This window comes from Urocitellus parryii, chromosome 8 (assembly GCF_045843805.1).
Source record: "Urocitellus parryii isolate mUroPar1 chromosome 8, mUroPar1.hap1, whole genome shotgun sequence".
In the NCBI taxonomy this organism is placed as follows: Eukaryota; Metazoa; Chordata; class Mammalia; order Rodentia; family Sciuridae; genus Urocitellus; species Urocitellus parryii.
Window position 1 is genome coordinate 107,114,172 of NC_135538.1, and position 25,739 is coordinate 107,139,910.

General features: G+C 54.8%; 2 protein-coding genes across 5 annotated transcripts in view; one reads left to right on the forward strand and one right to left on the reverse strand.

Annotated features, from left to right (window-relative positions):
- On the reverse strand, positions 1–25,570 carry Tmem63b (transmembrane protein 63B). Of its 3 annotated transcripts, none has more exons than XM_026394498.2 (24): positions 25,483–25,570; positions 18,082–18,264; positions 17,726–17,805; positions 17,455–17,493; positions 16,458–16,548; positions 15,031–15,068; positions 13,982–14,124; positions 13,837–13,888; positions 13,268–13,376; positions 12,566–12,636; positions 8,613–8,693; positions 8,159–8,282; positions 6,909–7,042; positions 6,633–6,770; positions 6,366–6,519; positions 5,321–5,427; positions 5,002–5,088; positions 4,693–4,758; positions 3,317–3,479; positions 2,646–2,751; positions 1,572–1,739; positions 1,201–1,316; positions 959–1,039; positions 1–701 (listed from the first exon to the last, which is right to left on the reverse strand). In XM_026394498.2, the coding sequence occupies exons 2-24, from the start codon at positions 18,238–18,240 to the stop codon at positions 510–512; spliced, it is 2,499 nt and encodes an 832-aa protein (XP_026250283.1). In that variant the 5' UTR covers positions 18,241–18,264; positions 25,483–25,570; the 3' UTR covers positions 1–509. The 3 variants fall into 3 exon arrangements, with proteins under 3 accessions (XP_026250283.1, XP_026250282.1, XP_026250284.1); XM_026394497.2 differs by lacking the exon at positions 25,483–25,570 and adding an exon at positions 24,876–24,974; XM_026394499.2 differs by lacking the exons at positions 17,455–17,493; positions 25,483–25,570 and adding an exon at positions 24,876–24,974.
- Mrpl14 (mitochondrial ribosomal protein L14) overlaps positions 25,107–25,739 on the forward strand; it is a 13,163-nt gene continuing 12,530 nt past the window's right edge. Inside the window, exon 1 of one of the 2 annotated variants that reach the window (XM_026394501.2) lies at positions 25,107–25,212. The gene's annotated coding sequence lies outside the window, so the exon portion shown is untranslated. Of the gene's footprint in view, positions 25,213–25,570; positions 25,659–25,739 lie in introns of those variants that run through there. The other variant, XM_026394502.2, reaches the window with a different exon arrangement.

Consider the following 25,739-nt stretch of genomic DNA (forward strand, 5'->3'; position numbering starts at 1 on the left):
CCCATTTTCCAGTGTCAGCCATGCCCACCCCCACCCCCAGGTCACCCCCGGCTCAGGGCCTGGCTCCTCCTCTAGCTCGGTACCCCTCCCCTCTCATGCATCCCTAGGGGCTGGAGGTTCCACATCCCTGGGGGAATTAAGGGGAGGAAAGAACTGGGGGGGCAGCCCTGATCTGCCTGCCCCCCCAGGTCTCCAGCCATGGCACCAGGTACCCCTCTTGGCTCTCATTAACCCTTTCCTGTCCACACTACTGGGGGTACTGATCCGGGGGAACTCCCTCCACACCCCTCTTTGCCCCGGGGCCGGCTCGGGGCTCTCCTCACTGAGGTTGGGGGACTCCCTCCCTCCCTCCATGGTGGGGGGAGAGTGTGGAATTCCCAGGTTTAAATACCTTAATGAAAGCAGGGGATGGGGGAGGAAGGGGCTTTAGATCTAATAAATTATTAGCGTTTTAGTGTCCGTGGGGGCAGGGCGGGCAGGGCGGTCGGCCTCCAGGGCCCCCCCTCCCCTTACTGGTGAACTTCATTCTCTATGAGGCTGTCCTCGCAAGACTGGAAATCTGTGTCCGTGAGGCCATCAGGTGGCATCAGCAGCTCCTCATCTTGGGACGAGGATGATGGGGGCTCGTCCCCCGAGCTCCCGGGAGCCCCGTCCCCGTCCCCGTCCCCCTCTGAGTCCTGCAGCACCTGAGCGATGTATTTCTGAGGGGAGGAGGAGGGGTTCGGGTGAACAGCTGCCCCCAAGGGCTGGGGGGGAATGAGAGTCTTGGGGGCTGTGGGGACCAAGGGTCTGGAGACAGGGAGTGTGGGGCAGCCCTCCAGTGAAGCAAATGCCCCCCTCCCCAGTCCCTCCAGAGTCTAGAACAGGCTTCCCTCTCTGGAGGACTCATAGGACACCCAGTTTTGGGGTTGTCTCCATTAGAGGCTCCCCAGGTTTAGCCATGGAGCGGGACACTCACCGCAGATTTCGGGACAGCAACAGCAGTGGGAGGCCGTCCATTACTTCTGGGGCCCACAGCATCTGTCTCCGTGTGCTCAATCTTGAGGGCCCAGAATGAATTATGGATTGGAGGACATGTCTTGGCACTTGGCACCCACCGCAGCCCCATATCCTCTCAACACTCCATTGACCCTGCCCCCGGCCTCCTCCCTTCCCCCTCTAACCCCCGGCCAGCTTCTGCTCAGAGTCACGACCCCACACCTTGTAGTTGTGGGCACTGAGGTATTTGAAGTGTCCGAAGCAGACGTGGCAGAGACAGATGACGATGGTGATGACCAGGACGACGAACGTGAACATGGATGTGGGCGCTAGGAACCCTGGCATGGGTGGTGGGCAAAGAACGGAGCTGCTACCTGTCCTTCAGGCTCCTTCCCAGGGGCTCACTGCGCCCACTTCTGGTGCCTTCTGAATGTACTCCCCCACTTCCACGAGCTACAGTTTCACCGTGACCTCTCCCGGTCCCTTGCTGTGACCCCCAGCCTACGGCTCTCCTGTGCTACTCTGCTTTGACTGTGGGCAGCCCCCCTCTGCCCCCACCTCCCAGCTCCCTGAGGGGGGCGGGTGGCCCTCACCCGTGCGCATGGTGGAGAAGAAGAGCAGCCAGAAGAGGCAGAGGATGGGCGCAGCCACCACCTGGTTCACGGCCCCGGAGTGGATCTTCTTGTCCAGCTTGGCCGGCAGGTAGGCGTAGTAGAGATTGTACCTGTCTACCAGGTGCTTCAGCAGCATGTACATGAGCCCTGGGGGAAGCCACATGGCCCTGACCTCGGAACCAGCGCTACGGGACCTTTGTGGGTCTGTCACAGGTTGCCCTGGCTTCCCGAGGTGGCCTTTCACACCTCCGGTCCCTTCCCAGCCCTAATACAGGATGGTGTCCCATGCTCCTGGCAGACCACAGAGCTCCAGCCTCCTCCACTCCTGGCCTTCATTCTCTGGTCCCTCACTAGAGACTCTCCTTTCAGGAATCCACTCATCTGGTCAGTAAGAATCCTCCTGAAACCCATCCTGCTTTTTCCTACTCCTGTCCCTCAACCAATGAGTACAAATGAAGCAACACGTTCTATTTCCCTGGGACAAGGATGTTAGTTGGGAGTGTGGGGTTTCACTAGCCAGAGAGGGTGGTTAAAGGGTTAGGGATGTTACTGGGGGGAGGCAGAGGCTATTGGTGGGGAAAGAGAAGCTTTGCTAGACATCATCAAAAAGGAAGAGAGAACTGCCAAAGTCACACAGCTCTGCTACGGAGGGCAGCTCCACCCAAAGGTCTTTCTTGGGTTCCAAGGACTGTGAACAGTGTAGATGCCTGCGTAGGTGTGTATGTGTGTGTAACACGTCAGTGGGAATGTGACGTGTCCACGTATATCCAGTTGGGTAAGGACATCAGTATGGGCACATAGGCCCTGTTGGGGTGACTCTGCTGGGGGACCCAGCACACCAGGTGGGTCCAGGTCCATTCCTGAGCTGAGATGCTCTCCCCCTCTTCCCCTAGGCCGGGCCCCAGACTGGGCCAGGGACCAGGCGGGAGGTCGGAGGGGCCGGTCTCCCACCGGGGCCCTGTCCACTCGGGGTGGCCTGCCTTACTAGAGTGGAGCGGGTGAGGCCCTGGGTTCCCCCGAGCAGGGCCCAGGTCCCGGCGCGGCGGTGCCTACCGAAGGGCACGATGATGGGGCAGGTGATACTGTAGGTCATGACCACCGTGAAGACGCACATCATCCAGGCGTAGGCTGCGCCAAACTGGAACTCGTAGGCCTGATGCTGGGGGGGACATGGGCAGGAGGGTGGCTCAGGGTGAGGGGGACAGGCTGCAGGAGGACGGGGCAGGTGGGAGAGGGAAGCCAGGAACTCTGGGGCTGGGAATGAAGTCACGGGGAGCAGGGACCTGATGTTTGGGGAAGGGAGGGCAAAGCAGATGGAGAGAGGGACTTGACTGAGGGGAGTGGGGGGTCGTGATGGGGCCTAGAAAGGGGCCTTCCAGGGGCCAGGGGCTGGGAGGTGGGGGGCAAAAATTGGGAGGATTGGGGATGGGGTGCCTAGAGCCCTGTTGGGGAACTGGGGCAGAAGGACGCTAGATCTAGGGAGCTAGACCTCTCCCAATTCCCACAAAAAACACTAGAGCTTCAGAACTCAGGGACCTCTAGGGTCATCTACGTCAACCCTCAGCTACACATATGGGAAAACTGAGGCCCCGGATGGAAGGGGATGGCCCAGGGCAGTAGATCTGGGCTCCCCAAGTCCCAGAAACCCTCGCCCAACTGCTGCTCTTTCTGGATGGGCCACCAGGGGGCACTGTGCGGGCCGCGGCTGCCCCAGGCGGCCATACCCGCTTCACGTTGCGTCTCTCAGCAGCCGAGCGCGCCAGGCAGAGCCGGATCATGTACATGAGCAGGCCTGGGATGCGCAGCAGGTCCATGGCGTTACCGATAAAGGCTGAGGCAATGACGTAGTTCACGAAGAAGGCGCCGTTGTCCGGCAGGAACACACACCTGCGGGCACCGGGCGCTCCAGCACTGCACCCTTGGGGTCACCCAGTGGCCGCCTGCCCACTGCCAGCATGACAGCACACCAGCCTCACCCTCAACCTGCATCCTTCAGGTGGACACCCCCAGCTCAGCACCCCACAGCACCTGTGCCCCAGTCCCTCAGCAGTGTGAACCTCAGAGACAGAAGCCTGAGTGTCAGCAGACATCCCCAAAGCAAGACCAGGTACTCTCAGAATGTAAATGGACGTAGCCTGACAATGAGCCCAAGTTCTCTAGAACTTGCCTTATAAAAACTCATGGAGAAAGTGCTCAAGATTGTCCCAAACTACCAGAGCGTTCAGGGTGTGTCTGACATCTCCACAGATAACCCTAGTGGGACCCTCAAAGACTCCCAAGGATGTGAACCGCAGGAGCACCCAGAAAGTTCTCCCCTTAGAGCTTAATCCAGAGTTAAACCCAGAAGGTGAACCTCAGTCACCTCTACAGACAAGCTTCAGAGACCCTTCCCCAGGAATCTGCAGGGGAGGGAACAAGACCTTTGTCAATGCTCGAGACCCCTCAAGTGTGAGTCCAAGATCCACACAGGACTACAGCAAGCCCCTGGAGCTTTTGCACATAACTACAGCCATGCTATTACCCCCAACATGCCCTCACAGGGACTCTCAGAGAAGACGCCCACAGAGGACTCTCCCGTCACACTGCAAACAAGAGCCCGAAACTTCAGATGTTCCCAGAACTTATGCTGCATCAGCACCACAAAGTGTGAACCCCAAAGCCCCCAGAGACATGCCAAGCTATGAGACCAAGAGCCTCCCATGGCCACTCAAAGGTGTGAGCTCCAGGGACCATCAGGGATACCCTGGGAATCCTCAAGTCGCTCCCAAAGTACGACCGAGATCCCACGACCATTACCTCTCTGGCCGCCCAAGCAAAACTCAAGACTCCCATAGTCAGTCTGGAATGTGAGCTGAGATCCCATAGAAACCCCCAAGTGTGGGCCCCAAAGCTCTTTAAGCACCTTGAGGGTGAGCTCAGCCTCCAGACAGGTTCCCATCTCCACACCCCAGGCACCCTGTGGGCGCCTCTTTCAGAATGACCCTGCAGACCCGTGGTGGTGTCAGCCCCTCTTCCCACGGGGGCTGGGGGGTGGCAGGGTCTCTCAGGCATGCCTGCCCCTGCCATCCGGTCTCACTCCTCAGGGGCCCCCATCACTCACTCAAACCGAATAGCTGCCTCAGCCAGGAATTTCTTGTCGAAGAGCCAACGGAAGAAGAGGTCTAGGCTGGAGGGGAGGAGAGAAGTGGGGTGGGGTGGGGGGTGGGAACGGCACAGAATACCAAGGGAGGGGGTGTCCCCCCATGAGCCTCTGGAGAGGCCCCAGACACAGGACAGATATCTCAGGAGGCCTGGGGACGGCCAGGCTCTGGATGGTGTGCTCTTGCTTTGTAGAGCAGGAGCCTGAACTGTCTCCCTTCCCTGTCCTGCAACCCCCGACCTGGCTCCCATCCCATCCTCTGAAACTCACCTGCTCAGTCCCAGAGAGGGCAGGAGCAGCACCATAAAGATGAGGAAGGTGTAGCACTTGTGCATGGTGGTCCTGTTCTCCCCGGAGCTGAAGGGCAGCAGGGGTCAGAGGTCAGACAAGCCCAGCCTCCAAGACCAAGACAGTGTCCCTAGAGGGTTCCCATAGAAGGGGGGCTCCCCAAGGTGAGGACACAGGGCTCCATCCATTCCCTGCCAGCATTGGGCTGGCAGGGCAGGCAGCCTGAATGGCAAAGGGCAACCCTTTCCCTAGTGGGGTCAGTGTACAACTAGAGGCCACTGCAGACAGTGTGTGACCTTACCGTGTCCAGTGGGCTTCAAAGAAGGCAGAGTAGTAGACGATGGTGGGGAGCAGAGCCGAGAAGCACCACAGCAGCAGGGTAGGGAAGAACTGGGTGATGATGGGGTTCTGCAAGGGACATGGAACAGGGGTCAGTTCAGGGGGCCCAGCTTGTTTTGCACACCTGCCTCCTTCCCCACTGAGTCCTGGGCCCACAGCTCTCCAGGCCCCATGTCAGAAGTCCAAAACACCTGGAGGGCCAGGCCGTAAACAAGTACAGTTCCAGGGTGAATGATACGCCCTTGATGAACACCTACTATGTGCAAGCACTGATGTACTTTGTAAATGTTAATCCTCACAACAATGACACTGGCCCATTTTATAGGATGGGTCAACTATGGGGAAAAGAGAGCAGATAACTGACCCAGCTAGCAAGCTGTGAAGTGGGAGGATCTGCACAGGGGGTCTGGGTCTTATCCATTATGCTGTTATCACTCAGTGATTTTCAAATTGCCTTCCTTCAGCTGATTTTGTTGAGACAGGGTCTTTCTACATTGCCTAGGCAGCCTCAGACTCCTGGGCTCAAGCAATCCTCCTGCTTCAGCCTCCCAAGTAGCTGGAGCAGCAGGTAAGTGCCACAGTGCCTGGCAGACTGTCTTCCTTTGAATGTTGGGTTCTAAAGCAGTATGCTGTGTGGAGGGGGGCCTGGGGAGGCCAGGCAGAAATGTCCACCCCACTGTTATCTACAAAGCCTGCTTTCCCACATGGGTTTCATGCTAATAAAGGGATCAGACTCTAAGTGAAGCCAAGGATCTAGTCTAACCCTTCCAATTCCCAGTTGAAAAGACAGAGGGATGAGAAAAAGGGACTTTTCCAAGGTCACATGGTTGATCAGGACTGGACTCTCTTCCCTGGGTGTCTCTAGGAGTTGTAAACCCAAGGGTGATCTCCCCTGGGGGCATCTTGGAGGGGCCAGGCAGGGACAAACAGGACCAGAGCCAGTGGGGAGGAGGCCTTCAGGGCCTGGCATCTATGGTCCCGAAGGGCTGGGAGGGTGTGGGCCTCACGTTGAGGTACTCCACAGGCTTGGTGACGTTGAACTTGTCCATGGTGGTGATGATGATGGCCGGGGTGGTGAGGAAGAAGAGGAGGATGAAGAGGACGACATTGATGACCAGGCAGCGCAGCCACCAGATGAAGCCGCGGATGGAGAGGTGCTCCCTGGGAAGGCGAGGGAGGGATCACTCCAGGGACCCAGGACCCAACTGGTCCCCAATGACACCGAATCCCTCCCCATCCTCCTCCTCCCCACTGCTGGCATCCCTTTTGCTCACCAGTAGATGTTCTGGGGGTCGGGGGCATAGGACACGGTCCAGTTAGAGATGTGCAGGGACTCACTGCAGGAGGAGGGCCGTGGCTCCCCACGACAGGTGCAGCCCTGGCACTTACACACGTTGAAGTCCTTCAGGATGCTGGGGAACGGGCACCAGTTACTGTGGCCCCCGCTGGGGATCCCACTGCCAATGCTGGCCGTGAGCACAGGGACCTGGGAGTCCCAGCGGGCTGTTTGGGGACAAGGGCCAGGGGTGAGGGCAGGGTGGGGGGCTCACATGGCGGTGATGGTCTCATTGTGGAAGGTGACAAATGCCATGCCTAGAGGCTTCTCGTTCACCTTCTCCTTCTCTCGCTTGTAGTCCTCCTTCAGCTTCTGCTCCAGCTTTGTGTAGTACTCAATGGCCTCCACCTGCCAGGGCGGGCAAGGGCCAGGGGCTCTGGTCATAGGGACGGGCTAGTACCTAGAGGCCGTGTGCTCACTACATGCCAGTCCTGATCCTTGAATTGTTTTAAATTATTATTTTATTTTTGTGGGACTGGGGATTGAACCCACTGTACCACAGAGCTACATCCCAGCCCTTTTATTTTTTTAATATTTATTTTTTAGTTTTAGGTGGACACAATATCTTTATTTTACATTTATGTGGTGCTGAGGATCAAACCCAGTGCCTCGTGCATGCTAGGCGAGCGCTCTACCACCGAGCCACAACCCCAGCCCCAATTCCAGCCCTTTTTAAAAAATTTTTAAGACAAGGCCTCACTAAGTTGGTGAGGCTGGTCTCAAACTTGAGATCCTCCTGCCTTAGCCTCCCAAGTTGTTGGGATTACAGGCATGCACCACTGTGCCCAGCATCCTTGAGGCTTTTTTACATGTGTGGAGTATCTTACAAGGTAGGTAGAATTAGCCCCATCTTGTAAACAAGGAAACAAGGCACAGAGCAGTTAAGGAAATTGCCCAAGGTCACTGCTGTTAATCAATACAGCACAAGGCTATTTTTTTTTTTTAATGGTACTAAGGGTCAAACCCCAGGGTACTCTACCACTGCATCCCAAGTCCTTTTTATTTTTATTTTCCATTTTGAGACAGAGTCTTGCCAAGTTGCCCAGGCTGGCCTTGAACTTGTGATTTTTCTGCCTCTGTATACTTCTGAAATTATAGATGTGCACGCAGCTTCTATCTGACCTTGTCTTTTTTTCTTTCTGATGTTTTTTAATCTGGGGTTTGAAAACCTGGTCACTATATGAACAGGACAAACCCAACAGTGGGAAATGGGGCTCTGAGGACTCCAGGGACAGGTGGGGACCCACTGGGGCAGGGGACCCAGTCTAGCCTCCTCTGGGAGTCTGTTTCCTTTTGGGTCTTACTGTGCCCCATGCCTGTTAGTGCGTTCATTCCTGGGGCTGCGGGACAGGTTCCACCCTGAGGTGCACTCATCTCTGCTACAACTTGTCTCTCCCAGATCTGTGCAGTCCTCCTGCGACCTGTCAGGGGCTGTGGGGGCCCAGCTGCCAGCTCACATCATACCTGCTCGCAGCCACGCACCACGCAGCAGCAGAGGTGGCCGCAGGGCTTAGGGTTGATCATGGTAGGCACGTTCTCCTTGCTCTGCAGGTTAGTGAAGTAGAGCTTTCCCCGCTCGGCCTTCTTCCTGTGGAACCCAAGTGCCTGTCACCCAGCATCCAGTGTGGCTGGGGCTGGCTTGGGAGGATGGGTAGGAAGCTCAGCTGGAGAGACCCATTCCCTAAGGACAGGAGCTGCCTGTTCTTGGATTTGTTTAGGATGCGTGGTCCAGACACGCCCCCACCCAGGCCTTGCTCTTTCCAGAGTTGAAATAATAGGTACTTTGGGGGTTGAATTAAATTCAAATGCCCTTGAAGCACCTGGAAGGGGACCTAGGTTCTCATGTGGCAGTCAAGATGCTCTCCACAATGGGCGGGGGGCCCTTGGTGTCACCCTCCCCTGCCCCCAGCCCTGGTACCTCTCAGCATCAAGGAACATAAGTCGAGCCACGTTGTAACAGGGGCGGGCCTCAAGAACCGTGCAATTGGGGTAGGCCTCCCTGAAACAGAGTCCAGTTGTCATCTTCTGCAGTGACACTGGCCACCTGCCGCCCTGCTACTCAGAAATCCATTTCTTGCAGACACACATCCCCAATCCGAGCACCCCTTTTCACAGTCTACAGAAGTGACAGTTCCCCAGAAATAAGACTTTCCTGTTAGCCAGGGGTAGTGGTGCACGTCTGTAATCCCAGTGACTTGGCAGCCTGAGGCAGCAAGATTGTTAAGTTCAAAGCCAGCCTCAGCAACCTAGTGAGGCCCTAAGCAGCTCAGTGAGGCCCTGTCTCTAAATAAAAAAATTTTTTAAAAAAAGGGGGGGTAGGGTGGGGATGTGGCTTAGTGGTTAAGTGCCTCTGGGTTTGATCCCCTGTATCAAAACCAAAACCAAAAAAAAAAAACCACTTTGCTGTTTTATTTTGTTTTGCAGCGCTGGGAATTGAACCCAGGGTTGTTTTTTTTTTTTGCACAGTAGAGCATGAACCCAATCCTTGTGCACAATAGACAAGTGTCTTACTACTGAGCTTCATCTCAGTCCTTTTGATTTCCTTTTATTTTTAGATATGGTTTTGCTAAATTGCCTAGGCTGGCTTCAGCCTCCCATGTAGATGGGATTATAGGTACAGCGTGCCACCATGCCTGGCAAGAATGAAACTTTGAAATTCCTCCTCATGCTCATCCAATTGGGGTGGGGCACAGGTATGCATGGGAGCTGTGAAGGCAGTGTGTGTGATGAACCCAGATGTGTGAGGACATCCGGGCTAGGCCAAGGCTGGGGCTTGATTCTTATGCAAGGCTATGAACTTGAGGTTGAAAGAAACTGTTTCTAGTTAAGCTGTTTGCTTAAACCTGTTTGCAGAAGACAGATCTTGTCCTGATCCAGCACTCGGAATTGACTACCCCAACCAACGTACAGTCCTGTCTATAGGTGACCTAGTCCCCAAACGAATTCCCTAACCTTGATTTGAGATTAACTAGAGAGACGTGTCTGACTCACCAACGCTCGGTGTCCGGCAGGGCTCTTTGAATGCTCCCTGATTGAATGGTGGAGCAGTTCCTTTTTTTTTTTTTTTTTGTGGTAGTGGGGATTGAACCCCCAAGGCCTTGTGCACGAGAGGCAAGCACTCTACCAGCTCAGCTATATCCCCAGCCCAGCAGTTCCTTTTAAAATCTGATTGCATACTGCTCCTGGATCCTAACCTTAACCTAGACTGAGTCCCTATCTTTTTAATGAAGGACCTCCAAGTATTAAAGATCCTTGAGATACAGTTCTAAAGCAACGAGATGGACTTGGCAAACTCATGAAAATTTAGCAATTTAAATCTGGGATGGGGTCCTTGTAAATGAACCTTCCAGGAGCTGACAGAACTTTCCCGGATAATGTTGATGCTCACAACATTTTAAGTTTCCTCTTTGGAAGGGCATGTTCTCATTCTCCCTAGACTAATGGCAGATCCTCTAAACCAGCTGCACAGGCCTCTGATTTTGCACACAGGATGTTCCCTAGTCTGTTGAGACAGTCTTCCAATCCAGATAGACCCAAGACCTGGACCACAAGCCCTCACTGACCTTGATGACCACCCCAGAAGCTCAACGAAGACAAGAGCTGCCTCTTGTTTATCACTGTATACCCAGGCCTGTCCTAACCACTTGCATACAGAGGTGCTTAATAAACTGGGCTGACCAATAATATGCCTATTCCACAGTGCTCCTCCCACTGATCCCCAAAACTCCAATCAGGAGCTCTCTCACCCCTGCTTATAAGCTGATCACTAATTTTAATCACAGATTGTTTCCTAAAGAAAGCTCTAGACCAACCCATTAAACAAACAAACAGGACTGTAACTTCCCTAGTCACTCCCAATGGGTCTGGTTCTTCTTTGGTCTTCCTGGCCTGAAACCCCGAGTAGGTGCACCACACCATGTGCTGAGTGAACAGGAGGCTACAGGCAGGTCCACTCCCTCATGGTGCTCAGGTTTCTGCCCTGATAGGGTCGTCTGGTGCCCACCCCACTGGAAAGAGCAACACATACTGACCCCTGTCACTCTGCCTTTTTTCCTGCTTTGGATCTTAGCAACTCCCTGACTTGACATAGTGTCTGCTGCTAGCTCATTGTTCGTTATCTGCCTCCCCTGACTAAGAGGCAAGCAAGTGAGGGCGGGCCTTTCTTTCCTTGTTTCCTGGTGTAGCCTCTGCTCCTTCCCCAGAACAGGCACACAGTGCACCAGGTATTTGCATTAAGAGAACAGACATCAGCACAATAGGTATCAGCTGACAGCTGATTCCCACTGGACAAGAATATGAAAATGTCACTGAATTCTGAGCACACACTATCCTCAGTCCTGACCCAAATGGACCCCAATGCTGAACACAGCTGGAACCTTGGATGAGACCCTAGATAGTCCCTCACACTGATCAAAGAAGATCTAATTTTTGGGAGCGGGAGGTACCAGGGATTGAACTCAGGGGTACTTGACCACTGAGCCACATCCTCAGCCCTATTTTGTATTTTATTTAGAAACAGGGTCTCACTGAGTTGCTTAGCACCTCTCCATTGCTGAGGCTGGCTTTGAACTTGTGATCCCTCTGCCTCAGCCTCCAAAGCCACTGGGATTACGGGCATGCGCCATTGTGCCCAGCAAGGAAGATCTAATTTTGACAGGTGTTCTGTGTGAGGATGGGGCTTGTTTCTAATGTATCTATGCCTGTCACATAGAAGGCATACAATAAGTGAATGTCATGTGAATGAGTATCCATTCAATAATGCCAACCTCAACCCAGGCTTAACCCTGTAACACTGGGCCCTGGAATCTGACCCTGATTCAATACTGACTCCTAACCCTGCCCAACCTCTGTCCCTGATTGGATCGCATGCTGGCCTGATCCAGGACAGTGACTGAACTCTGATTCAGGCCAAGTGACAGCAGATCCAATTCCAAGAATACACCCTGATTCTGACCACAGTTCATGTCCTGGTCAAGACCACCGATCCCATTATCATGACCACTGCTGACTCTTGACTCTGACCATACACTGAGACCCATCTCTGATCAGATCTTGGTCTAGCTCCTGAGGCTGATCTCCACGGTGTGAACCCCGAGAGCCTGATGACTTTTCATTCATCTTTTGGAGTCCCAAAGCCCATAAGAGCAACTCATGACCACCAGCACTTGAGAAAGTTTGGTGAGCGAACAGATGAATGTATGAAAGGTCCCCCAATTCTGTACCAAATTGTCCCTACATATTCACACAGATGGGCCATTAACTAAGACTCCCTTCCCCCATGAGCTGCCCGGAGGTACACCCTTGGCCATGGGGGGACAAGGTGAGTGCCCTCTTTGCCCCTCAGTGTCTCTGTCCTTCTCTCCAGTGTCTGGCCACCTGGTCCTGGAGATGCCTCTCCTCCAGACAGAACTCCAGAGCTAAAAAGTCCCACACCACACACAGCCCAGGGGAACCCATGAACTTCAGAATGCCATTGATAATTTTAAAGAAGCAGCACATTTTCAACGGACCCTGGGCCAACAACCTAGTCCAAGTTGGGAGGAGTTGTGGGATAGTGGAGGGAACCAATGTTGTACTCTGCAATATTTTACTTTATTTCTCCTGCTCTTTAGGTGGAGAGAGAGGATGCTGGGAATTGAACATGCTAATTGAACACCCCGGGACCTGAGCTTGCTAAGCACACAATCCACCAGCCCTCTCCTCCTCTTAAAGGGGCCTATCACCCAGGCCGCGTGCTATACTACCCTGGAATGAGAGACCATCTTTCCTGATCTGACCTCTACCCTGCTGCAGACCTCTGAGTTCCAGAGTATGAGGATGCTCTTAGGAGGGTCTGTAGACCTAAGGCTGGGGAGGGGGCAGCTTACTCACTCGAAGTGCTTCTTGATCTTTTCTGACTCTGCATATTTGGAGATTCCGTTGATGAAGAGAGTCCGCTTCACCTGGATGAGAGGGGGGCAAGTTTTCCTTTCTGAGGACTCACCCAGAGGAGCCAGGGTGTGCAGGGAGGGGCTGGAGAGGGGCTTTGTTTTGAAAGGGTGAGCAGAGAGGAGCAGACAGAGTGGGAAGAGATCTTAGGGGTATGACAGGCCCCAGGGAAAGCCAGAGTTGGAAACCAAGTGATAAAGACAAAAGAAGAGGCCACTAGCCTTGCTCTGTGAGAGGTTACAGGGTGGGTGGGTGCTACTTTCAGATGCTTGGAGCCTGAGGACACAGCGGTGGCTGGCATGGAACAGGCACCCAGCACTGGTGTGGTGAGTGACTAGGTGGCAAAGGACCGTGACTACCATAATACCAGCCGTAGCTCTTTCCCCAGGCCAGGCCCTGCATGGGTGTGCAGGGGCACTGCCATATTTCACCTTCCCAATAGCCTTGAGAAAGGTACTATTATCCCATTTCACAGGTGAGGAAACCAAGGCTTTAGGGAGGGCACGTGACTTGCAGGATGGGGGTTCCTAAGCCAAATGGCTTAACTCCACAGCCAACACCCCTGAAGGCTGAGCAGTCATGGTCTCAGAGCATGAATGAGGCTGGGGGTAAGGACGGGTGGGCCGGAGGCTCTGCCTCACTCACCAGATCATCCTCCTTGTAGCGCATCTTGGAGGTGTGTCTGCGCATGCTGTAGACGGTGAGCAGCAGGTACAGGAAGGCGAAGGAGGTGTGCAGCCATAGCAGGTTGTTCCTGTGGGGGGCAGAGGGGATCCCTGGGGGCCACTGGGCTGGGACACACTGAGATGCTCCCAACCTCTTGCTGAGTGAACCCCTTCATATGGAAGAGGCCCCTCTACTGCCACCAGTCTTTGGCACTGATCGCTCACAGGGTGGGCCCCATACCTCACAGCCCCTAGGCCCCCAAACTGTTCTACTCTAATGGAAGTGTCCTCAAGAGGTCATTGCTTCACGCCTGACCCACTGGCTTTATGGTACCCTTCAACTTGCCCTGGCCAGCCTTCCCTGGACTGAAGGTCACCCCCTCCTCCACAGGTGGTCATCCTTAGAGATCCCTAGCAGGTTCTGCCCTGGTTGTCTCCAACCATCTCTGTGGCCTCAGCCGCCTTCTCCACTGATGATGCTCCATCTCCCCCACCCCCTGCCCTGACTCTGGCTGCAGAGCCCAGACCACAACCAGTTTCTGGCCTCACCCTGATTTCAAGTTGGCAATGGTGGTTCTCCCAAAACTGTAGGCATTGTTCTCTGGAAGGGGGAAGAGGAAGAGGTTGATGATTGGGCCGGGCATGTGTCTCCTGTGCCTCCACTTCCACCCTGACCCTATGGGCCCTCACTGACCCAGCAGGTCCCCTGAGAAGTTGACAGGTAGCACGATGCCCACGGAGAGGACTCCCACGACAACCAGCAGCCCGATGATGTGCCGCTGGAAGGACAGGTAGTGCACCGCATCGCCCCCACACTTGTCCCGGATCTCGTCGTCCCTACAGGCCGTGGGGGCGGGGCAGAGGATGGGGTAAGGACCAGCCTGCTTGTTCTCTCTCACCCCAGCCCCAAATCTACCCTATCCCTGCTGACCTGGCAGCAGTATGGGGGTGAAAGGGGCCCTCTTGGTCTGGGATTTCCTGGGTAGGGGGAAGGGGGGGCGGGAGACAGAACAGAAGGAATGCATGGAGAAGGGAAGGGACTCAGGGGCTAGAAGGGAAGAAGGAGTGGAAGAGGAAGAGAAGAAATGGAGTGGAAGGAAGAGGAAAATCTGAGGGGAAGGAAGCGTGGGGAGAAGGACCCGGAGTGGGCGTGGTGACAGAAAGGGGCAGAGGTGGGAGGTGGGGCAGCAGTGGTGCCCTTGGGGTGCTGGCTGAGCTGGAAGCAGCCATACTTGGGAAGGGGCCTGGGGCCGGGGGCAGTGCTGACCTGCCGAGCCTCCTGCCTGTCCCAGCGCTCACTGCCTGCCTGCAGGCCTCTGGCTGAGGCTCCTGAGTTCTGCCTGCTGGACACTGGCTCCTGCCTGAGGCCCGGAGGGCTGATCCTGGCCTGCCTGAGGCCCCTACCCGTTGGCTGCACGGAGGCTGAGGCAGGGGCTCCAGCCCCCCCGCTCTCAAGGCGTGGGGGGGGCAGGGAGAGATGAGGGCAGAGCTGCCCCCTCCCCCGGCAGGGTACCACGGAAAAGACTGGGATAAAGTGAGTATCCAGGAGAGTGCAGAGGCCAGGCACCCCCACTGCTCGGCCTCACAGCCTGGCCTCCGGGAGCAGGGACTGGAGCGCTGGGCTGGTTAGCAGCACCAGGGCCCTCAAAGCTGCTGGCCTCTGGATTTTGTAGGGAGATGTCAGGTTCTGATGTTTTTTTCTGTTTTTTCTCTTTCTTTAGAGCTTGGAGACCATTCACTTACTTTATCCTGAAGATGGCTGTCAGCCAGGAACAGAAGCCCTGGGGGGGACAGAAGGCTATCAGCTGGAAGCCCTAGCCCAGCAACCCCAACTCCCCTCCTCCTCAAGTCCCATGCACCCCACTCTCACAATCACCTCCAGGCTGTGGCTCACCTTGGCACAGCTCCCACACCCACCCACGCTCCTGGAGAAAAACCCCATGCCCCGGGAATGAGCCCAATCCCAGGGATGGGGAGAGAGGAGAGGGAATGGCCCTGCCATCAGAGATGAAAAAGGCCCAAGGCCAAACCAGGTTTTCTGTGGACCTTCATGTCCAGAGCTACAGAATCCTGTGAAACCCTGTGGTGTGTGGGCCAGGAAGGGACGGGACAGATTGAGATTATAGGAAGGGTAGTGGGGTCCATTAACCTCCAGCTAAGAGAAGTTTGCAACATGGCTGCCAAAATCAGAGGGGCCTGCTAGGCTGCCTGATTCCCTGCCTCTGTCTTCTAGTCTACTCTGGAGGGACCCAAACCCAGGGTCTCCCTCCTCTATCCCCAGGCCTGCCTTCAGGCAGAGGGTGGGGAGCTACAGGGGAGAGCTGGGCACAGAGAACTAGCACCCAGCCTCCTACCAGGAGAAGGCCAGGGCCTAGCGGACTGGGAAGAAGGCACCTTCAGTCCAGATGCACATCATGCTCCCTGGGCATTGCCAGGGTCTGGGGACCATCTGAACACCTCTGGCTAGCAGGGATGGAACCTTAGCCTTGCCACTTACCCGCAGGAGTCCGATTCAAGAAGCTGACAGCTGTCTTCTGCTGGGGCTGCTGCAGGAGCTGCCACCCCCAGACCCCCAGTCTAAGCTGAACTGAAAATAGCTAACCCCGACTTAGGATTAGAGTTCAGCCTGAGACTCTCACCCTCAGGATGACAGAGGGCCAGGCAGGCAACACCTGCATGCTGGGTCTGATATGGAAGGGAGTGTGGGACTCCTGCGAACTGCCAGGACTGGAGGGGCCACTGCTACTCAGCCCCGACCCCAGCAGGTCAGCTAGCCTCTCGGTCAGGGCTGCCAACCTACAGACTCTGAACAATCTATCGGAGACGTATGTTTTGCTACACAGGCCCGGAAGGCTCATTATGATTTCTATAAACATGTCTAAGGAGGAAAGGTGGCCTTAGGATTAATCAGCAGCAGAGGTGAGCATAGAACTATTTTGACAAACAAAATCTTGGATTTACAGACGTTAGGCTTAGGCTGGTGAGAGACTGTGACACAGACAGGAGCCAGGAGCTCTGGGCTGGGGTGGCTGTTCTATGACTCTTAGTAAATTTACTTTTCTTGCTGAGAAGCAGCAGCGTCCCTGACCTGTAGCATCGTGAGCTAGAGGTTGCTCAGCCCACAAGCCCTGGTGCTGGGAGGGCTAAAATGTTTTGGGGAGGATACTCACGTTGTCCCTTTGGTCAAAGTCAACGGAGCTGGAGACAGAGGTGAGGCGTTCATACCGGTCATGACTATCCCCGTGCATAGCTGAGGCCACGCTGAGGGGTGGGGGAGATGAGAGATCAGAGGCAGGTGTGAGCCCCAAGGGAGCGGCTGTGGGCACCCAGAGCTCTAACGCTACAGGAAGCATAGAAAGCGCAGAGGCTGAAGCAGGAGTGGTCGCCCTCTATCCTGCCTCCCTCAGATGAGCCCATTCCCTTCAGGGGCACTGGTGCTGGGCAGCGGGGCACGATGGAGGAGGGTGTCCTCATCAAGGCCCAGGTGGAAGAGAAACAAGGTTACAGGGCTCTGCAGTTCCAGTGCTGACCAGCAGGGCAAAGGGCCAGCAATTGGAAGCTGGACTAGGATAGCTCATAGGGATGGGGGACTGGAAGATGTCTCTCAGGAGGGGCCTTAACCTCCCCGTTCCCTGTCCCAGCAGCTGCCACAGCTCCAACTCCAGTCCTATAGACAGAGACCACAATGAGAGACACAGGCCAGACTTGGGGGCTCCTTGGACAGCCCCCCTCCTAGGCCTCCAGAAGGGGTGAGCAGGGGACCCTGGAACATGAAGAACTAGTTGTTAGGGATGAGAAGCCAGTGGGGACACCCAATCTTGTCTCTGCATGATTGTGCTGGGGATGGTGCTGGGGATCTCCTGGAGGATGGTCCTTCCCCCTCCTGCCAGTGAAGGTCAAAGGCTGCGAAGGCAGAGACACCTAGGCAGGGACTTCTCTCAGGCAGGGACCCAGAGGGGGAGCAGAGGGGGGGTAGGGAAGCAGAGACAAGCTGGGGAGCCCCCTGCTCTGCAAAGCATCCCGCCTGCGTTAATCTGAAACATGAGCCTGCAGAGGAGAAAACTGCAAAAAGAAATCAGCAACTTGGCAGGAACAGAAGAGAAGCATGAGAGAGGAAGAAAAAGGAAAGCTGGTTTAGTGAGGATGAGGGGCTGGCGCCCCACATACTATTCCTGTTCCACTCGGTCCCTCTCCTGCCGCCGAAGCCTGAGGACAGAGAACAGACAGGGTTAGCAGGGGCAGAGGAGAGTCCCTGGGGACTGGCAAGGGACTGAGGCCCAACTAAGGGTCCTTGTGCCCCCCATGCTGGCTCTGCGACTGGTCTCTCTTGTCCCCCTCAACAAAGGGGAACAAGAGAGGGCTGGCTCTTTCCTATTCCTGAGCAACGTGGAATAAGGAGGGTGTGTGCAGAGGTGGAGGGAGGGTCTCACACCCTTACCTGTCTGCATCTGTCACCAGGGCCAGCCGCCCATAGTCCCAGGCCACCTTCCGGAGGATAGAGAATAAGAACAGCAGTGCCTGGGGGAAGAAGGGGGAGTCGGCTGGTGGAGACACTGCCCACTGCTGGACCGGCCACGGAAGTGGGACAAAGGGGCATGAATTCTTGGTTCAGAAGGGGATGCCCCTGGCTTGGGTGAATTCTCAGAAGCTAGACTAGGGCTGGAAGTAGGCATTCCTCCCCAGGGAAGCCTGAGGAGTCAGGGTCAGGTGGGAGAGTGGACGGAACTGGAGATGTTTGCCAGGGATGGACAAGGTCTGGGCGCCCAGGGAGGGGAGTGGCCTGTGGGAACTCACAAGGAAACACATGAAGTCCAGAGCCAGCACGGTGGGGACGCCCCCAAAGGGCAGGCCCTGCAGGACAGTGCTGCGGATGCGGGCACTATAGCAGTAGTCCTTGGGGTTGCTGTTGTTGAGGGCCGTGGTGCCCAGTGTGGCCAGCAGGAAGGGCAGCATGGCTGCTACTGCCGCATGGTCCTCCTGGGCAGAGGGCAGAGCAGTCAGCTGGGTTGGCCCCCTATTCCCCTCAATGCCCCAGCAGAATGGGCATGGGGAAGGGGCGGTGAGGACACATCACCAGGCTGCCTGGAAGGGTGGAAGCTCTGGCCTCCAGAGATAAGGGCCTGGTGAGGGGAGGGCTGAGTCACATGCATTTACCTTCACTGGCTCTTGAGCTGTGACCCTATCCCAGGCCTGGGGAACTCAGCCCAGATGTCAGGCCTGTTCTGGGGGGAGGGAATCCGCCAGGCTGTGTCTACTCCACCCCACCCCACACACTCTCTCCCAGTCTCTCATTTTCTCTGCCTCAGGTAAGGGCAGAGCAGAGCTGATGGAACATGGAGAAGGGTCTTAGGTCTAAGGATCCAAGGTTAAGAGAAGGGATCTCCATGCCAGGGGAAGATGGCCCAGGAGCCAGCTGCCTCATCCTCATCTTCTCTATCTCTATTAGAACACGGTGAGAGGGCAGGGGATGTAGCTCAGTGGCCTTGGGTTCCATCCCCAGCACAGCAGAAAGAAAAGAAAAGAAAAATGGCATAATTATATCTGCTTAGAGTTTTAAACTCTGTTAATTGCCTCAATATAATTGGCCTCAAAACAAGATGTTTGGCCAGGCTCAGTGGCACATGCCTATAATCCCAGCTACTTGGAGGCAGGAAGATCATAAGTTTGAGGTCAGCCTGGGCAACTCATCAAGATCCTGTCTCAAAAAAAAAAAAAAAAAAAAGAAGGGCTGGGGATGTAGCTCAGTGGTAAACAACTCTTAGATTAAATTCCCAGTACCAGAAAATAACACTAACAAAACCAAGATGTTTAGCCCTGTGTCCTCAGAGCAGGGGTCTGAGGATGAGACACAGGAAGCAGATAAAAAGCAAGACTTCTGGGTTTGTGTTACCTGCCTAACCCCAGCCACTCATGCTTACCCTCTTACTTTCCTCCTGCCATGGCACTAGATACCCCTGCACTATTCCCTTTCCAGCTTCTTTACCTTCCCAGATCTCTGCACAGGGGTCACCAGAACAGTATGAAGACTACAACTCCCAGAATGCCATGCTCCCACCCCCACAGCAGGGCAGGCTGGGAAAGCTATCCTCTCCAGCAAGCTTTTCCATTGGCAAAAGAGGGGAGAGTGGGCAGCGGTTTGGCCCGTCCAAGCCCCTGCAACCAGGGTACTGCCCTCCTGCCCATTTCCATGCCAGGGCCCTCTGTTCTCTGGGAGGATGGGGTGGTCAGGAGGAGGGAAGGGGAGCCAGCTAGCCGCTTGGGCTCTGGAAGTGCTAGGGGACAGAGCTAAGCTGGGCTCTGGGGAGGTTCCCAGGGAGGAGACGTGTAGCTGCAGCAGCGGGGTGGCAGCAGCACCTGCTGCCCCACCCCATCCTACTGGGGGGCCCTTGGGGGCCCCTTTTGCTGACAACAGTGAAGCTCTGCCTAGGCGGGGGATGTCCCCAGGGAAGAAAGGAAACCTGACAGAGAGAACAACAAACCTAGAATGGGTGACTGCGACTTTGGAAGCAAGTGTTCCTCACCCCCCTGGGGTGACTCAGGGTTTCTCCAACCCACCAGCCCTGGGTTTTTCCCTTCTCCTTCCTAACATTCCAACCTGAGGGCAAGAGGCAGGAGCTTTCAGACGGAGGAGGAGGAAGCTGGGGTTGTTTACATGTTTCCTTGGTCCCAGGGAGTCTTGGCAAAGCATGGGTTAGGGAGGCTCAGTGAGTAACTGTCCTGTGTGTATACATGCCTCCCTCTTTTCTAGCCTAAGCTGACTTTAAAAATCACACTAACTTAGTACTTTTAGCAGGCACTAAAAGTACTAAGTTATTGAGTGTCCATTATTTGAAGAGTCATACATGGTTGCATTTAATCCTCAACAATCCTATGAGTACCACTGCCATTTTAAGATGAGGATAGAGGGTTTAGAGAAGTTAAGTAAATTTCCCAAGATCTCATGGCTACTAAAATGATGGACCCAGGATTCAAACCTAGGTCAACTTCTTTCTTAAGCTAGAACATTTTTTTTAATTCTTTTTTTTTTATGTTGATGAACCTTTAATTATTTATATGCAGTACTGAGACTCGAACCCAGTGCCTCACACATGCTAGACAAGTGCTCTACCACTGAACTTGTCACAAGCCCAGCCCTAGAACACCCCCCCCCCACATGCTTAGAATGAAACTCTACAGATTGTTGGAGCTTCATAAATAAAATGCTCACTAAACACTCTCAGGCCAAAGAACACAAAGGCACTGTGGGAAACGTGTGTTTAGATGAGCAAATATGTGCTCTTGTGTGTGCTTGAATGTGTGTGTGTGTGTCTATGTGCCTGTGCTCTAGGGGAGCTAAGGTGGCTGAGGTGACTGCAGGCCACAGAAAGAAGGGAGTTGCTGGGTTTAAGTGGAGGCATGAATGTGGGTGTGTCTGGGTGCCTGGGTATGTAAACATAAAGTGCACAGACCCTGGGGCACCAGAGCAGGTTAAAGGCAGTCGTATGTTTCCAGGGCTAGGGGTGTGGATGTGGGGGACTCTAACTCGTGCCCCACTTTCTCATCTCACCACTCCCAGGCACTCTAGAAATCTCAACAGCCCATTCCTACACCTCACTGGTTCTTTCTCCAAACCCCAAGGTCAGTATGCCATGGCCTCCACCCCATGCTGCAGAAAGATGGAACATTCTGGGAGTTTCTACACTCAGGCTCCAACAGGGTAGTGAGCGTCCAGCTGAAATCACCAGTCCTTCTGCTGCCACCCTCTTTACTGTTACAAAGCACTCTCCCCTCCAAAACTGTATTGCGCCCCCCCTGCACAAGAAGGATGGGGCAAACTCAGATCACTATCCCCATTTTTTAAAAATGTTTTTTAGTTGTCAATGGATCGTTTTTTTTTTTAATTATTTTTTAGTTGTTGATGGACGTTAATTTTTTTATTTATTTATATGCGGTGCTGAGAATCGAACCCAGTGCCTCACATATATTAAGCAAGTGCTCTACCACTGAGCCCCAGCCCCAGCCCTCACTATCCCCATTTTGCAGGGGAGGAAAGGACCCAGGGAGGTAAAGAGACTAGCACAAGGTAACAGGGCAGGTAAGCGATGGAGTTGAGGCTGGTGGCTCTGCAGGTTGACAGGGTTACTTCAAGTTCTTTATTGTGGGGGCGGGGTTGCTGGACAGTTTCATCAAGGGCAGCTGCTCTCAAAGCCAGCACAAGGCCCAGTAGCCAAGAGGAGGGAAGAGACACAGGTGGGCTATTTGGGGGGTGAAGGTGGCAGCGGGTAGTTCTTTCATTGACATGCCCCAGTCAGTTGTGTGCTGAAGTTTCTCTAGTCTGATACGAGGCTTTAGCTCGAAGTGGGCAGAGTGATGAAGAGTTGTATATTTAACTAAGTTAAGGTTGTGATTTTACCATTAGGGAGTGTGTGTAGAAGTTAAATGTTTTTCCTGATGGAGTTACTGTGGGGAGAGTTAACTTGGGGCTTGGGATCATAGGGAGGCGGATGGTAAAGATGGAAGCCAGCTGTGATACTGTGTAACCTGGGCCTCAGTCTTCCAATCTGTAACACAGACATACTAACATCAGAGGCCTCCCCTGCTGCTGCAGATTTCAGAGGGATAGGCAAAAATGCATCTATAAGTAAGAATAAATCAGTAACAATGCAAGCCTGGCACTGTGGTCCATGCCTGTAATCCCAATGGCTCAGGAGGCTGAGGCAGGAGAATTGCAAGTTCAAAGCCAGCCTCAGCAAAAAAAAAAAAAAAAAAAAAAAAAAAAAAAAAAAAAAAGAAAAGAAAAAAAAGCGAGGCACTAAACAACCCAGTGAGCCCCTGTCTCTAAATAAAAAACAAAAAATAGGGCTGGGATGTGGCTCAGTGGTCAAGTGCCCCTGAGTTCAATCTCAGATACCTTCCCCCCGAAAAATTGTAACAATGCATTTATCAAATGTTTCTTTAACTCTTTGTGCCACTGTTCTAATAAGCACTTTGTAAATATAACTCATTTGCTCCCCATCACAACCTCAAGAGGTGACTGAGGTATACAGAGGGTATATAACTTGCCGACATTCAGCCAGTTTGTGGTGGGTCCAGAGATGGACCCAGGCAGCCTGACTCAAATGTATGATCTTAACTGCTGCCTCTGCAAATAGAGGAGCCCACTTCCACCACGGAGCTGAGGGCTGGGGGCTGCCAGCCACAGCTCTGGAGAAATGCCATACTCTTTCTACCTGCTTGTCTTTCCTCTTTCTTGGGGCTCCTAGACCTTCCACTTGGCCTTAGGTTTGTGAGTTCAGGTGCTGGGGGTGGAGATGGGAAGTAGAAATAAGTGACAGAAGCAATAGTCTGGTTAAGAGCAAAGACTCAAGACCTGGCTTCCCCCACCCCCTTCTCCTCTTCCTTCTTTCTCTCTTTGTTTCTTTCTTTCTTGGTACAGAAGTTGGGATGGTAGAACCCTGGCAATCTAATAATGAGTTACATCCCCAATCCTTTTTTTTTTTTTTTTTTGAGATAGGGTCTCTCTAAGTTGCTGAGAGTCTCCTAAGTTGCTAAGGCTGGCCTCAAACTTGCCTTCTTCCTGCCTCAGCCTCCCAAGTCACTGGATATAGGCATATGCCACCACGCCCAGCTCCAACCTTTTATCTTGGGCAAATTACTTACTCACCCTGGGCCTCAGTTCCTTCATCTGTAAAATGGGAACAATAATCCAGTTGTGTGATTGTTTTAAGAATTAAGATGACGACGCAAAGCTCTTAATACAGTTCAAGACATATAACAGGCTCTAAAAATAGCCATTGTGATTAATAAGATGTGGAATATGATGGGTTGATTTAGTGGAGGAAAACGGGTAAAAATCAAAATAAAAAGAGAGCACAGAATTTCTCTATGGAGGAGGATGGCTTCTCCTTTAGACTTAAGAACTTAAACTGTTAAAGACTCTGCCACTGAATGGCAAAGAACGTCCCCAAACTCTGCAAACATTCCTATCCATCTGCAGCAGGCTGGGATGTGGGGGTATGGCAGGTGATGCTCTGCCAAGATGGGTCAGAAGTTCAGAGAAGAGAATACATTCATGATCAATTACTAGGCAGGGTGCCAAGCTCTTTACTTGTGTTATCTTGCTTGACAAACCATATAAGGAGGTGGTAATAACCATACTTTGTAATGGAAACATAGGTTCAGACTGGTTAAGTAACTTGTCAAGGTCACACAGCTTAATTATGGCAGCACTAGGATTTGAACTCAGGTCTCTATTATTCTGTTATACTTGGAGAGACTTTGTATGACTTCTAAAAGAGGGCACTCAGGTACCTACCACCTGTCTTCTGCTTTACAACATCTCCACCTACCTACCCACCCACCTACCCACAGGCCAAGACTGCATGGGGTGAATTGACAGCAGGCCCCAGCATGTGCCATCTGGGGCATGCCAGGGCCTGGACCCTCTGATGCCCTGGAGGACAATCATGCTGCCAGTACACTTCCACCTGGAGCCTGGCAGACACTCCCACTCCCCTCCTCACCTGTGCCTGGGAGGCAAGACTGTGAGCCCCTCCTCAGGAGGTGCTGGGCACAGCCTCATTCTTCCTGGGCTGCTGCAGACCCGAGGAGAGGCCAGATTGATACCGGGAAGGCAGGCCCCAGCCTCCAGAGCAGTGGAGTGCTCAGGCTTGCCTGGAGCTGCCAGTTCTCTGCCCCAGGGACCCAGGCAGGTGGCAGCAGAGACCCAAGGGCAGCCGGCCCCTCTGACCTCTCGTCGCCACTTCCCAAGCGTCCTTCCCTTTGCTTGGGAAACCCGCGGAAAGCTTTGGGACAGTCTGCCCTGGGCGGTTAAGACAGCCAGGAGGGACAAAGCGCGCCCCCTCCCCCCAACAGGGCCTTTGCCCCACTCCCGGTTCCGAGTCTCAGTCTTTTCCCCACCGCACCCTCCAACGCAGGCCCGGGCGGCTCATGAATGAACTGCCCTGTGTGGGGCGCAAGGAGAGGACACGCTCCCCGGGCCAGTCGCCTCTCCGGCCCGCCGATCAGTCCCCAGAAGGGCCGGGGGCAGCAGCCGGCCTCGTGCCAGCACCCACGAACCCGGCCCTTGCCTGAGCCCGAACCCCTGCTCTGGGCCAGCCTCTTGTATACACTGGCCCCGGAACAAGAGAAAAGATAAAAGAAACCGAGGACATCAGACTTGGCGACCCCGGAATCCAAAACTCAGGGGCGGGGGCGGCTGGTTCCCCACAGCGGCGGCGGGCTGGTGGGGCGCAGCTGGAACCCCGGCGGGGCGCGCAGGGGACGAGCACCTGGTCCGGGCAGATGGGATCAGAGTGGCACTAGGGGGCCGAGACAGGGGTCCCACCCCTTGGGATCTCCCAGGGCCTGGGGTCAGAAGGCGGTGCACATCTGGACCCCGGACAAGGGTCGGAGGATTCACCTTTGGCTAGGGATGGTGCGGGGTTTGGGGGCAGTGAGCGCCACCACTGGGTCCCGCGGGCCCGGGCACCTCTGGGTCCCGCAGGAGGTTGAAGGGAGGGGACGCGCAGCTGAGTCCTGGGTTTTTCTTGGGTGGTGGTGGGATCTTCCAAGCAAAGAGAGGGGGCTGGGGAGGGTCGCGTACTCACCCCCAGGCGCAGACTCGGCTCCGGCTGGGAGCCCCGGGTTGGGGCGGGGCGGGGCTGGGGGAGGGGGAGGGGGAGTCGCTGGGCGGCTGGAGCTCTGGGCTCCTGCGGCGGCCGCGGCAGTGTATGGGGGAGGGGGAGCGGGAGGAGGGAGGGGAGGAGGGGGCGGGACCCCGCGGGTTCCACCCCCCACGCCAGCACACGCAAGCTGCGCGCGCACTCGCAGATCGCCGCTCGCCCCGCGAGGCCGGCGCGCAGGCGCAGGGGGAGAGGCCGCGTGGGGGAAGGCGGTGCTTGGCCAGTGGGGCTCGCGGCGGGATATTCCGGGGCAGCGAGAGCGGTATGGAGGGGGAGCGAGAGGGGGTCAGGTTCCTAGCTTTGCTCCTCTGGTCTCCCTTTCTTCCCTGCAGCAGGGGAGGCTCGCTCCCCGGGGGTGGGTGACGGAGGATTTGTGGGCCCTTGGCGCATGGGGGTCAGTGGGAGGAGTTTCGACGGGGAGGGAGGCCTTAGACCTGGACCCTCCTCTGTCCCATTCTCCCTTTCTCCTTGGGCTGCGGGGGGTCCCTGCGGTTTCTGCGCCTCCCTCCCACGCACCCGGGCCCGTGCTCACCTGCCTTCCCAGGGATGTGGAGCCGGCCTGGGAAGGGGAGGGCTGCGCTCAAGCCTTGGCGAGGTGGTTTTGGAAGGTCACTCTGGCGCGCTGGCTCCCGCAGTTATCTGCTCCTCCCTCCCCTTTCAAACTTCGGAATGGAGATGAGTTTGCTAGGCACTTGGATGGCCTGAGGAGTGAGTCCTTGCTTTCACTTCTGTTTGCTGAGTGTCTCCCCTGGTGCAGGGGGTTTCCTGGTTTCTCATTTCACCAGAGAC